Source organism: Cervus canadensis, chromosome 24 (assembly GCF_019320065.1).
Source record: "Cervus canadensis isolate Bull #8, Minnesota chromosome 24, ASM1932006v1, whole genome shotgun sequence".
Lineage (NCBI taxonomy): Eukaryota > Metazoa > Chordata > Mammalia > Artiodactyla > Cervidae > Cervus > Cervus canadensis.
The window spans coordinates 31558898-31572601 of NC_057409.1; the positions used below are offsets into that span (position 1 = coordinate 31558898).

At 35.7% G+C, this 13704-nt stretch overlaps 1 protein-coding gene across 1 annotated transcript in view; it reads left to right on the forward strand.

The window, feature by feature from the left end:
• Positions 1–13704, forward strand: part of ABCA12 (ATP binding cassette subfamily A member 12) — a 188994-nt gene that overhangs the window by 161590 nt on the left and 13700 nt on the right. The window contains exons 39-45 of the mRNA XM_043445962.1: positions 319–424; positions 4152–4206; positions 4769–4946; positions 7070–7185; positions 8321–8480; positions 10130–10383; positions 12409–12613. Coding sequence (XP_043301897.1) covers positions 319–424; positions 4152–4206; positions 4769–4946; positions 7070–7185; positions 8321–8480; positions 10130–10383; positions 12409–12613 — 1074 coding nt within the window. The remainder of the gene's footprint in view (positions 1–318; positions 425–4151; positions 4207–4768; positions 4947–7069; positions 7186–8320; positions 8481–10129; positions 10384–12408; positions 12614–13704) is intronic.

Sequence of the window (13704 nt, forward strand, 5' to 3'; positions counted from 1 at the left end):
GTCACAGAGATGAAGATAATAATGACTTCTTCTGTTTATTTCAAGCTTTACCGGTAGAGAAAGTCTAGGATAACTAATAACTCAGTGCTATAAGTAGGAAAAAGTTGTTTTTACGATCTCCACCCATCTCTAGGTTGGAAACTTAGAGTTCTATGGTCCGCACTCTGGCGGATGGTTCATAATCTGCCAAGATGAAATAAGTTACTGAGGAAACTGGTGCACTTATTTTAAATATAAATTATATAGTCTGTAAGATATAAAGACTGCCTAATTTATTTGAACACCATACTGATCTTGTCTTCTTTTGGAATGTTACAGGTGTGGTATGATCCAGAAGGCTATCACTCCCTTCCAGCTTACCTCAACAGCCTGAATAATTTCCTCCTGCGAGTTAACATGTCAAAATACGATGCTGCCCGACATGGTAAAGTTATTTACATAGAAGCCCCTTGTATTGAATCTCTTGCTATTCTCCATGTGAAAATGTGCTTTAGACCCCATTTCCTCCCTGTGGCAGTTATTTTATGGTATGTAAACCACAGATCTTTAAAAGGAGTTTAGAAGTAGTACTACCACCAGATGGAACATTCTGGATAATCCCCTCAATTTCAAGTTAATTTAGCTTCTTTGTTTATCAAGTCAGGATAATAATGCTGACTTTATACGTATTTCTGTTCTCATACCTCTTAGTTATATCTCACAGGAAAGCATTTTATAGCTATTTACTTGTACATAGGCTAAAAAATAAAGTGATAATGTTAATAAATATTATTTCCAAATCTAAATGTGAAATCAAAACTTTAGAAGTTCTACCAGAAATGAAGTGTTACCATTAATTGAGTATTTACCATAAGGACGCATGCTGTGTGTAAAATATTGCTAATACTTAGCACCTTCTTGTGATGAGTAGTATTGTTTCCTACTGTTATTTCTCTGGGAATCAGAAGTGGGATTTGAACCCAGGTTTGTTTGGCTCCTGCCGCTTCATTTTCCCAATATTTCTCTGTACTCAACAAAGTCTACTTCTGGGGTTTCTCAAGAAGCTTCCGCATAGTCATTTTTTAAAAAATATTTACTTCTTTATTTGGCTGCAGCAGGTCTTAGTTGCAGCACATGGGATCTGTTAGTTTCAGCATGTGGGATCTAGTTCTCTGACCAGGGATTGAACCCGGGCCCTTTGTATTGGGAGCGTGGAGTCTTAGCCAACTGGACCACCAGAGAAGTCCCTTCCATATAGTTTTTTTAAAGGGTTTGGAATTCAAAAGAGGCTGATTTTTTTTTTCTAATTCAATTATTCTCCATTTCATCTTCTTAAGCCTTGCTCAGATTATTTTCCCATATAGATCCCCAAAATAATAATAAAGATGGAGAAAATAAAATAACATATTTGCTTGTCAACAGCCTAATAAATAGACTAACAGACTGTTTAAAAAAGAAATGCTGTTGTCTTCTCTTCTTTCACCTCCCTACTGTCAGGCATAATAGCATGTGCTGGGTGTTCTGGCAATTATGGAAGTAAACTGTAGTCGAATACTCATTCTAGAGACGGAATCTTTCAGAGTCTTCATTTCTGAGAAAACAGTATTTTTCCCCACTGCTTTGACATTTTCCTAGCAGCAGGAACCATGAAGAAAATAACAAGTTTGATAGATAGTGCTTAGATCCAGAACATCAATAAAGGGTGTAGTCAAAAGTGGTAAATTAAGTTAAATGATGAGTAAAGCCAGGTGAGTCTAGTGTAACCTGGTTTGAAATACTATTCAATGTTTGACTTTCACCAGGATGTCTTACTGAGAACAAAAGATGTTTGTTGCTGTGACAGTATAGGAACCATAGAAATGACTAGGAAGAAGCGTTGCAAAGGTATATAGGTAAGAAAAAGGGACAGTGCCACTTTGAAGAGTCAGCTTTTGAAACCTTTATTCAGGTTTCATTTATTATTCGTGTTCTTTACCAAGATGAAAGCAGTCAGAATCGCCCTGGATCCTGGCAGGCTTGTAGTTCTAAGTTACAGAGTATAAAGAATTAAGAATTCTGTAACATAAACTTTATGTATTGACCCTAAAAGGAAATGTTTTTAATTAAAAAATAAGGCTTAGCTTGCATTACATGTGGAGACTGGTAGTAGTGTGCCTTCTATTTTTTTATTAACTTTTCTTATTTAGTCTTGTGAAAGTGGTAACTTTCTACCCTATCAGTAAGGAGCTTGTTTTCTTTCAAAGAAGAAAGCCATGTCACCGTAAAATACTTTTATTATATTGTAATGAGTATATGGGATATACCATAATAATGTTGTTTTTAAAAATCAGTTCAAATAGCCTCCTGCCACCTCCCCCTACTACACGAGCTATTTTAAGCCATCTTTGTTAGATTCTACATGAATTGAGATTTTGCCTTTAGTTGTAAAATTGATTCTCTGAATTTTAACATGCTAATAAAAACCTTTTAATTAGCTTTCCTTTGCAAGTCAATATCTGTTATATTCATGTGGTTCCCTCTAGTGGTTAATTTAACTTGAAAATTCTGTTTTCTTCACCTAGAATACAAATTTACTTGTTTTCAATAGCAAATGTTGTACAACCAGGCTCTTCTCCAAAAATATTAACACATTGTTCTCTCTACCCTGTTTATTCTTATTGCATTACTAGCATTGGTCAACGGGAAGTTACTCATTTTAGGCTTACAAGTGTAGAAACTACAGAAAATGTGTTATTTTTAATGTATATTACATATGGGGGGATAATTGAAATTTTGAGGTTTTATTAGAGTCAATAAGCATTCATCGACTACTGACTGTGCTCAAGACTGTGGTAGCTGATAGAACCCACAGAAAAGATGGTAATATAGATTCCAAACTCTGATAACTTGATGCTGCTGCCAAAGATATAGAAAAAAAATGTTTCAGCAGCATTTTTCATATTGGAGTAAATGTATTTGTAAAGATTTCTCTGGTGAAATAGAGTATTTCTTGATTCCAAAATATCAATATAAGTCAGGAATAAGAGACTTGCTCTTGTCTATATTATAATCCAGCAACAAGGTTTAAGTAGGTCCCAAGGAAAATTAATTCTCAGTAAAAGACAACCCATTAATTTGCATAAAAGAAAGGTGCTTTCCCCCAATGATTTAATTAAAATTATATGTCAAGTTGATTATTATTGCTGTTAGTTTCTTTGTTTTGCTTTAACTTTTATATATTTTGCTTCAATACAGAACAGTTGCAGATTTTAACCTCAAAACATGTCATAATCTACTTAGTAAAAATTATTAATTTAAGTTAATGGAAAGAATAGAGCTTTAGAATAATCTATATTTGGTACCATGAAAGGGTCTTAATATCTAATATAATGAACATATACTATATAAGCAGTAAGTGAGAAAGTTCGTGCTCAGCTTTTGACTATACGGGAAAAAGTACATAGGAGATATCCTCACTCCTACCCCTACTGTTTCTAAAGTTACTCAGACAGCATAGGCGGGGTGGAAAGCATCTGTTCTTTAGGAGATCCTCATGTAACTGGTCTCCCTTTGACTTGTTTCTTCAAATGTCATACAGTTCTAAAGTGCTTTAATACAAACATACCTATTGCCAGATGGAAAGAAGAAACTGGAAAATAATAACTTAAATGTAGTAGATGGGAAGCATGCTATATTAAAAGTGTAAATTCCTGTCCCTTCCCCCCAAATTCCAAGCACAATGTGAAAAATGGTTTGGGTTTTTTTCTGTGTGTGTTTGAGTGCCATCAGTTGTATAGTATTGATGAGATTGGGGTTGGGGGGCAGAGGGAATCATTTCATTTTAAAAGATAGTCACCAAAGTAAAATTCTTTTGCAAGTATTACATATTATTCATGGAAAAATATTGGTATTCCTTTTTAAAAGTTTTATTGGAGTATACTTGATTTATAGTGCTATGTTAGTTTCAGGTGTTTGCAAAGTGAATCAGTTATACGTATACATGTATCCACCCTCTTGGTTTTTTTAAGATTCTTTTCCTATATAGGCCATTGCAGAGTACTGAGTACAGTTCCCTGTCTGTGCTATGCAGTAGGTTCTTATTAGTTACCTATTTTATATAGTAGCATGTATAAAAATTAGTGTTTCTGATTAACTGAATACATACTAATGAAAAGAACTGTCTCCCCTTTAAGGTATCATCATGTATAGCCATCCTTATCCAGGAGTGCAAGATCAAGAACAAGCCACGTAAGCAGATATATCTGGCCTGACTCCTTTCTCCTTGGCATATTGAGAAGTGCTATAATTAGAAATCACAGTTGTATCTGAATGAATGTTAATCTAGAAGAGCTGGTAATATAAGTCACTGACTGGGATAAAAGGCAGTTTCTGAAAGCGTGTAGAGTGAGGTTGTGAAGTAGAGCTTGTTGACTGTAGCTTCACAGAATCTGCTGTGTTTATAAGTCAAGTGCATAAGTGTTTCATCATTTCAACTTCCCTGCATAGCATTTAAGTATTGTATGATTTCTATGCTCAAAATCTATGTATCTCTTGCATATACCCTGTAACCCTTGGAGACTCAGGTTTTTCTATCAAACATCCCTAGTCGATTCAGATGCATTCAAGCTGTTTATCCCAGGGTCATAGCTGAGTCATGTGGAAGATATTATCTGGCTGCCCTGTAGGAAAACTTATTTGTGTCACAGCCAACTCTTGTACTGTTTTGTTGATGGCTTTTTCCATGAACTTCCTGAAAGGAAAAGAGTTCCCCAAGCTTATGTGTGCTCTCCTCCCCTATTGCTCACTGCAGAATGAGCAGCTTGATCGATATTTTAGTGGCCCTCTCCATCCTGATGGGCTACTCTGTCACCACTGCCAGCTTTGTCACCTACGTTGTGCGGGAGCATCAGACAAAAGCCAAGCAGCTGCAACACATTTCAGGCATCAGTGTCACCTGCTACTGGGTAACCAACTTCATTTATGACATGGTGAGTCACTTGTGTCTTTGCAAGAAAGACAGGGCTGATTTGGATAGTTGTTGTTGTACAACTGCTAAGTCGTTCGTGTCTGATTTTTTGCAACCCCATGGACTGCAGCACAACAGACTTCCCCTCCTTCACTGTCTCCCAGAGTTTTCTCAAACTCATGTCCATTGAGTCCATGATGCCATCCAACCATCTCATCTTCTGTCGTCCCCTTCTCCTCCTCCCCTCAATCTTTCCCAGCATCAAAGTCTTTTCCAGTGAATTGGCTCTTCTCATCAAGTGGCCAAAGTATAGTAGCTTCATCTTCAGCATCAGTCCTTCCAACAAATATTCAGAGTTGATTTCATTTAGGGCTGACTGGTTTGATAGCCTTGCAGTCCAAGGGACTGTCAAGAGTCTTCTCCAGCACCACAGTGCAAAAGCATCAATTCTTCAGCGCTCAGCCTTCTTTATAGTCCAACTCTAGAAGACAGGTTTTTTCTTTTGTTTTTTTTTTTTTAAAACAAGTTTACACTTTATTTCTCAGGCATCCTTCTGAAAGTTGCTGGAAATAGGGATCGCAACTTTGACAGAGGGCAGGGGTCGGGGAGACCAGTCTCCTCTGTCCATGGAATTTCCCAGGCAAGAATACTGGAGTGGGTTGCCATCTCCTTCTCCAAGATGACAGTTTTATGTTTGAGACTTATTTGTTTCAGTTTGTTCAGATTATTACCACAAAGACAGTAAATTAAGGGAAAAAATTTTCATCAGGCTTATATTCATCCAGTGGTTGGAAGAAAGAGAAATCTACCTGCCCTGCCCTTATCTCTGTGGTCTGAGGACCTTGCATCAGATTCCCCAGGACACTTGCTAAAATGCAGGTCACTGGTCCTCACTCCAGACTCATGTGATCTGTATCTTGGGAGTGGAACCTGGAAAATATGCTCCAACCCCTTCACCAAGTTATTTTAAGTATTTTGAAGTTTGAAATGAGAGAAATGGAAGCTTAAAGCAGAAGAGTCTTGCCTAGTGGCAACATATAAACAAGCTTATAAAAATCTAATCAGCTAATAGTGAAAGATCTGAAGTAATAGCCTCTGCTGAATGACACATTAGAAAAGATTAATAGGGAAAATAAAGGATGAATTTCATTGATAACTCTCTTATTTGCATAAATTGGTCTCAAAGTTCAGATGGTTTTTCTTGACTCCAAATGTGCCAGCATTGACCAAATGCCTGGGATGGGTATGTATTTGCCTGGTAATTATGGCAAAATTGTCTGAGTTGCTATAAAGACCATTGGCTTGAAGGACTGAAGAGTAATTAACTGCCTATCCATTTGGTTAATGACTCCAGTGAGGTCTGAAATGCATTTGTTGTAGAAGTCAAATCTTAAAAAAAAACCGGTAATGAGTCCTGTGGACTTAATTGGAGCTTTAATGTGTCAAGAAAGCTTAAAGTGCATACTCCTATGAAGGGCTACTTACTACTCAGATTCTGTTATTATATTTCTGGTCTTGATTCCAATTTTAGGACCTTTTCCTCTCTAATTAGCTTACCATCTCTTTCATTGTGTACATCTTGCTGCAAACTCCTCAGCATTTACTTTTTTTCTTGCCAATGAAACACTGAATTCTTTGTTCATATCCCTGTGATTCCAAGAATGTGTAGTACCCACTGTCCTACTGTTTTGCACAGAGTGGCTCTGATAACCACAGAGTGGTTACCAGTCACACTGCTCACCAAGCCTTAGAATTCGGCCATCTGAGAGAGTTCCAGCATTCAAAATAAAATCAATACTTTGAGGACTGAATCTAATACCAAGATACCTGGCTGTCTTATCTTTTTCACTGAACCTCTGTCACCAAATGATCCCAAGTCTCAAAGTCTGGAGGCAGGAACGCCAGGGACTCGGAGTCACTCTATAAAGATGGAGACTGGCTTGACCTCTTATTGCAGGAGATGAATTCAAGAGTGAGATCAGTGTAAAATGAACTGAATGTTACAAGCAACAGGAATATAGATAATAATTCATTTCTTGAAGCGTTTCTAGGTCATTTTGTTACAGTTTTAAACTAGATGGGCTATTGATTCAAAAAAAGAAAAAACTTGCCATATGTTAAACGTTGTTTTGCATATTCCCACAGGCCTTCTACTTGGTGCCCGTGGCATTTTCAATTGGTGTCATTGCGATTTTCAAGTTACCTGCCTTCTATAGTGAAAACAACCTAAGTGCTGTATCTCTCCTACTTCTGCTGTTTGGGTAAGCTGTGGTGAAAGAAGAATTTATAGAATTAAATGCTCCTAGATGCAAACCTAAATCTCATTAGCTAATTTACAAATGTCTTGGGGTTTCATTAGCCATGAGTAATGATTAGCAATATATTACACTTGCTAGTCCATAGTTTGTAAAGTGTAATACTTGTGAAAATTAATGTTGTTATTAATAGTATACCTATTATTAACGAGCACTTACTGGGTGCCGAATGTCACACTTAACAATTTACATTCGTAATTTAATTTACAACAAATGGAGTCTTTAAAATGATCAGAAAAATGTACAGATGTGTGTGAATTTATGTACTAACAAATTGTGAGTATATATAAATATATATGATGTTAAAAAGTGAATATATTCATGTATATTTATTTTTATTATTATGGGTGCCTAAGAAAACAGACATAAAATTGTTTCTGAATTAAGGTAATTAATATGAGTAGTATAGTTCAATATCAATACTTTAGTAGCACTTCTTTTTGCCCTGAATGCATGAGTAGTATCCATTTAGTTAGCAATTGTAGCTAACTAAATTGTAGCCTGATGAAGGATCTGTCTCTAGTTTTACTTCTCTACCCCAAAGGTTACTCAAGTGTTTGCTCAAAACAGGACATGTAACTTCTAAGCATGCTCTGCCTTCTTAGCTAGCCAACAATGATGTCATTTTTTTCTCAACTTTAAATTATAATATATTATATATATATATATATATATATATTAAACTCATATTTCCATCCAAAAAAAAAATCTTGCCTGGGTGAGGTACCAGTATTGTATTGTTTAGTCACTCAGTCATGTCTGACTCTTCACAAGTAAAAATTAATTTGTGGTTGTAACGACTACTCAAGATTCCTTAAAAGTACGCTTCATGATTTAGTCATATTGTGACATTGTAAAATACATAACATCTTTATTGTAGGGGTAAAAAAAAGTGTGTGCTTTAGATTTTTTTTTTTTTTGGCTGTTGTTAAAAAGAGAGATAAAAAAGAGGTCTAACTACAAGGCTTGACAACTCATCCTAATGTTTATTTTCACTTTGGAACACCATCTAAGCTATTTATTTATTTAGTAAAAGAGTAATCATGGTATGATTTTAATTCTTAGTATTCTTAATATAAAGGTATGCCACATTTTCTTGGATGTACTTGCTGGCTGGGTTCTTCCATGATACAGGAATGGCTTTCATCACTTACGTCTGCATCAACCTTTTTTTTGGCATCAATTCCATTGTTTCCCTGTCGGTGGTGTACTTTCTTTCCAAGGAAAAGCCTAATGATACGGTAAGGTCCTTTATTAGTCTGCTAAACTTCAGTGATTGGATCAAATGCTTCAACATGTTCAAGGTGGAAAGATTTTTTTGTATTTCGCATTCTCTAAATAGAATAGAGGAATTTCATTTGATTGTATTAAATGTAGTGGAGGGGAAACTATGGCCTTTAAAAATTCTTTTTAGAATTTTTAATTTAATGTCTCTGGTAGTATGTATCTAGTTTAATGTCTCTGTATTTTCTGGTGAAACACAGGCATCATTTTATTGTAGAGCACCAAGCAAGGAGTCGAGTCAACTAAGGCTTGAAGGACATAAATTCCCCTAGTGACTTTCAGAGAAGGGTTTTTATTAAAGACAGGGTGAGGGAGACGAGGTTGTGGGGTATGTGATCAGCTCATGGACATTCTTCTGATTGGTTGGTGGTCAGGTAATTGGGGTCAATCTCATCAGTCTTCCAGTTCCAGTCATCTGGGGTCTTTGTGCTTGTGGGCAGCTTACAAGTTAACTTCTACCACCTGGGGTTTCAGTATCTACAAAACAGCTCAAAGGATTTGGCTCCCTGATTGTATTTATGCAATGACAAAACTATTGACATTTGATAGGGCTTGAGTAGGGGAATGGAGATATTCAGTCAGATACTTTGTATGGCAGTAGAGAAATCATGCAGCCAATCAGTCAGCTAAACTTCTTACTTATTAATAAATTGTTATGGTATGGTAGGGACAAAGACAACATGTCTTAGTTGTATGACTATGAGTTAAGATTCATTTGAACATCCATAGAGAAAAAACCCAACCCATTCCCTTTCAGTCATGTAGTGGAATCTACTTCTTTGTAAGCATCACTTTCCACTCATAGCTAACAATTATGATTAGTGAGGAGGGAAGCCCTAACAATGCTGGACAATTGAATGGAAAAGAATAAAGAGAAAATGAAGGAAGGAATAGACAAGCATACTCCAGGAGGAATAAGAAAATTCATGAGCTGCAAGTGGTTGGTCCCAAGTATGAATAGCATGAAAATGTGCCATTTGCTCCTCTTTGAGATAGGTTGTTTCTCCTTCCATATCATTTTACCATTTTATTCCCTCTTCAAGTAGGAATTACCTTAGTTCCAAAACTTTACTAAATCCCTCTTTACTCAGGCATCTACCTATGTGTTAGTTGCTCAGTCGTGTACAACTCTTTGTGACCCCATGGACTGGAGCCCGCCAGGCTCCTCTCTCCATGGAATTCCCCAGGCAAGAATACTAGAGTGGATAGCCATTCCCTTCTCCAGGGGATCTTCCCAACCCAGGGGCTGAACCTGGGTCTCCCACATGCAGGCAGATTCTTTATCACCTGAGCCACCAGGGAAGCCCCACAGATACTCTATCAGACCCCAGTACCCTTGCTATTACTACACTCTGAAGTCCCCAGGGTTTGGCCTGATGCCTTAGACCATCTCAAAAATGTATATAATCCTTTTCTGCTTTTATTTTGGTAATAAATCTCCACCATTTGGTTATAGTAAATGTTTATATGTAAATTCAGCATGTACTTGCAATAATTACCAATCTAGATAAGCTTCTCAAGTTTCAGTATTTATCTACATCTAGTTTCACATTTTCATCAATTTGTTGAAAACTTAACACTGAACTTTTTTTTTCTCTTATTTCAGACTTTAGAACTTATTTCTGAAACCCTCAAGCGCATTTTCCTGATTTTCCCACAATTCTGTTTTGGCTATGGTTTGATCGAACTTTCTCAACAACAGTCGGTCCTAGACTTCTTAAAAGCATATGGAGTGGAGTATCCAAGTGAAACCTTTGAGATGGATAAACTAGGTGCAATGTTTGTGGCTTTAGTTTCTCAGGGAACCATGTTCTTTTTCTTGCGACTTTTAATCAATGAGTGGCTAATAAATAAACTCAGGTAAATACAATGAAAACAGTGTTTGACATCCATGACAAAACTCAATGCAAAATGTTCAGAGAACGGTCTAAGCTTTTCCATTAGTGAAATGGAAATGTTTTGCTCAAAAAACTTTAAAAGTTGTAGCACAATTCACAATCTCTTTCATTCAGTAAATAGTTCTCAAGCCTTATTATGATTCTGCAAGTATTGTAAAATGAAGTAGTAAAATTAAATTAGCCCAGTTGTTAGCCTAAAAGAGATCAAGATTCAGTGGTAGAGAGAAAACATGTACAGAAACATAAGATACAGTCTTTGAGTTGTGTTTAGAAGGATAGAAAGTAGAAGTGGGAAAAGAGAATTGTGTATGTAGATATTAGTAATATATTCAGAAAAAGAAGATTGAGTAAAATGATGACAGAATCATAAATAAACATCATTGACCCAACAATTCTATTCCTAGGAATTTTCCCTACAGATATGCTAACAAATATGCAGAACTATGTATATATAAATTTATTCATCATAGTAACCATTCCTAATAGCAAAAGAATGGAAATAACCCAAATGTACTGTATTTGGGACTGGTTAAATAAATTATGTTCATAATTTATAAGTGAAACACTATGTAGCCATTAGAAAGAATGATGCAGTTCACTATGTAATATTTGGAATTACTTCTAATATTTGTTAAGTGAGAAATGCAAGTTTCAGAGCTACACATGAAGTATATTACCATTTGAGTTTTAAAAGGGAAATACATTTTTATGCATTTGTATGCATAAACTATTTCTAATTATGAATGCGTCTGCTAAAAAACTGTATGTATTTGAAGACGACTTTTCACTAAATATTCTTTAGTACCATTTTAATTTTAATGAATGAAGTGCATGTATTACTTATTGGAAATTAAGATTTAAATTAATAAAAGAAAAGACAAAAACAAAGATAGAAAAATGGGGGGGCATATTTGAGAAATAAGTAATAAAATTTGATTAGAGCATAGACTAAATATAATGAAAGAGTAGGAGCTGAAGCATGGGGTTGAAAAATTATGGAGTATACTGATTGCTTGGTTAAAGAGTGATAGCTTGGACTTTACTCAATAAACAAATATTAATAGTAGCACATTGAAGGTTTTTTAACAGAGACCAACAATCAAATGGTGCTTTAGGAGCTATGATTTTGTGGAGGTAGTGCAGACTAGAAGGAAAGATTCAGAGACAATGGAGTGGTTTGAGGTTCCCTGATAAACCTAGTGAGAAAGAAAATGAAAGCCTATGATGGTAACAGAAACAGAAAATGATAAATAACTGGCTGTTTTTAAGGTATTTCCAGTATTAGGATGCTGACTGCATTAGTGGATTTTAGAATGGGGAAGATTCAAAGAAAACATCACAATTGGAATCTCTAGGGATGTCATTAAAAGAAACAGGGACATTGGGAGGAAGACCTAAATTGACTTGTTGGTTTTGTTTTTTTTGGTATTCAGTAGACAAGATACTGAAGTGGGTTTGAGATTTCTTAGAGTTTTCAGGACTGATAACCTTAATATATTGGCTAGGTCCTAGGCAAGACATTCATAGTAAAAAAAAAAAAAAAAAAAGACTATAGAATTACATTAGTATTATTGATGACCAAAGAATAAATAGGACAAATTAAAAAAAAACAATGATCATTGATCATGGTCTTCTAAGTGTTGAGTCCTACTAATGACTCTGGTCTCTCTGTTAGGAGTAACTTTCAAACCCAAACTAAAGTTCCCGGTTACTGAAATTAAGATTCTGACTTGTAATAGGGAATCTGTAAGTATTTAAGTCATTGAAAGCAAAAACTGTTTCTCAAATATGATAACAAGTGTTATTATAAAGAACACCCGTGCTAATTTTTAAGTTATTTAGCAAAATGCATAAAAAATTTAAAACAAACTTTTAAAACAAAATTTAAAACTTCACTTTTGTGAAGTGAGAACTTTTAAAATGATGTCAAAACCGAGTGGTGTCATTTCAAAATTATTGATGCCAAATCATCGGGTTCATTTTTTAGGCTCTTCTTTAGAAAATTTAGCTCTTCATCTGTTATTGAGACAATAGATGAAGATGAAGATGTGCAGGCTGAAAGATTTAGAGTTGAGAAAGGTGCAAATGATTATGACCTGGTCCAACTCCATCGTCTCACAAAGACTTACCAACTTATCCACAAAAAGATTATAGCTGTAAACAACATCAGCATTGGGATACCTGCTGGGGAGGTAAGGAACAATGTTTTGTTTCTAACAATCCTTTATATGGAGGAGGAAATGGCAACCCACTCCAGTATTCTTGCCTGGAAAATTCCATGGACAGAGGAGCCTGGCAGGCTGCAGTCCATGGGGGTTGCAAAAGAGTTGGATATGACTGAGCATGCAGGCATGCATGCATCCTTTATGTTGACATGGTAAGTGACAAAAATTTTGTCTTTCCTTAATTTTTTTCTGGAAATATGAAGTCAGTCTTTGAATATTTTGATGAATTCTATATATATATATAATTTACATGTGTCTATGTGATACTTATCCTGTAACCTTCCCCTCTTGGCAGGGAGGACTCACCGTATCCTGATCCCCTTCCCAAGTTAGTATCCTTCTTGAATGGACTTTCAGTCAAGAAGTCTGTTCAGGGAGCTCTTTTCAACTCTTAGTTTTTAGGCCTCTTCAAAAGACAGCATATAGAAGTCAGTTGTCAGAACTGAGGTCCTAGAATTGCATTCATATTCATATTATTGCTGTTTTCATAGAAGCAATAGTAAGACAGCTTTGAAAGCAGAAAGAGAATGTGGGTATTTCCGTTTTTGCCGAGGCGGGCTGCAAACTAAACGCATCAAATTTATTCAATCGGATAAAGAGATTATTTCTTCAGTTACTTATTTAGTAAAGTTGTGATTTTGTGTGAATAATTTTAAATTTGTAAATGCAGTTACTTTGTCAGGTTAGCACATCTGCCTTATTGGATATTCTATCATGTCACACAGAGGCATGCTAGAGTATAATATGTAAAACAAGTCCTAGGTATATACACAAATATTCAGATGGTTAAAGGAGAAAAAGATACTTAAGCACCCATTTGTTTTAAAAGTGAAAGCTTAGGAAGCTGTGGTACATATACACCATGGAATATTACTCAGCTGTTAAAAAGAATTCATTTGAATCAGTCCTAATGAGATGGATGAAACTGGAGCCCCTTATACAGAGTGAAGTAAGCCAGAAAGATAAAGAACATTACAGCATACTAACACATATATATGGAATTTAGAAAGATGGCAATGATAACCCTATATGCAAAACAGAAAAAGAGACACAGAAAT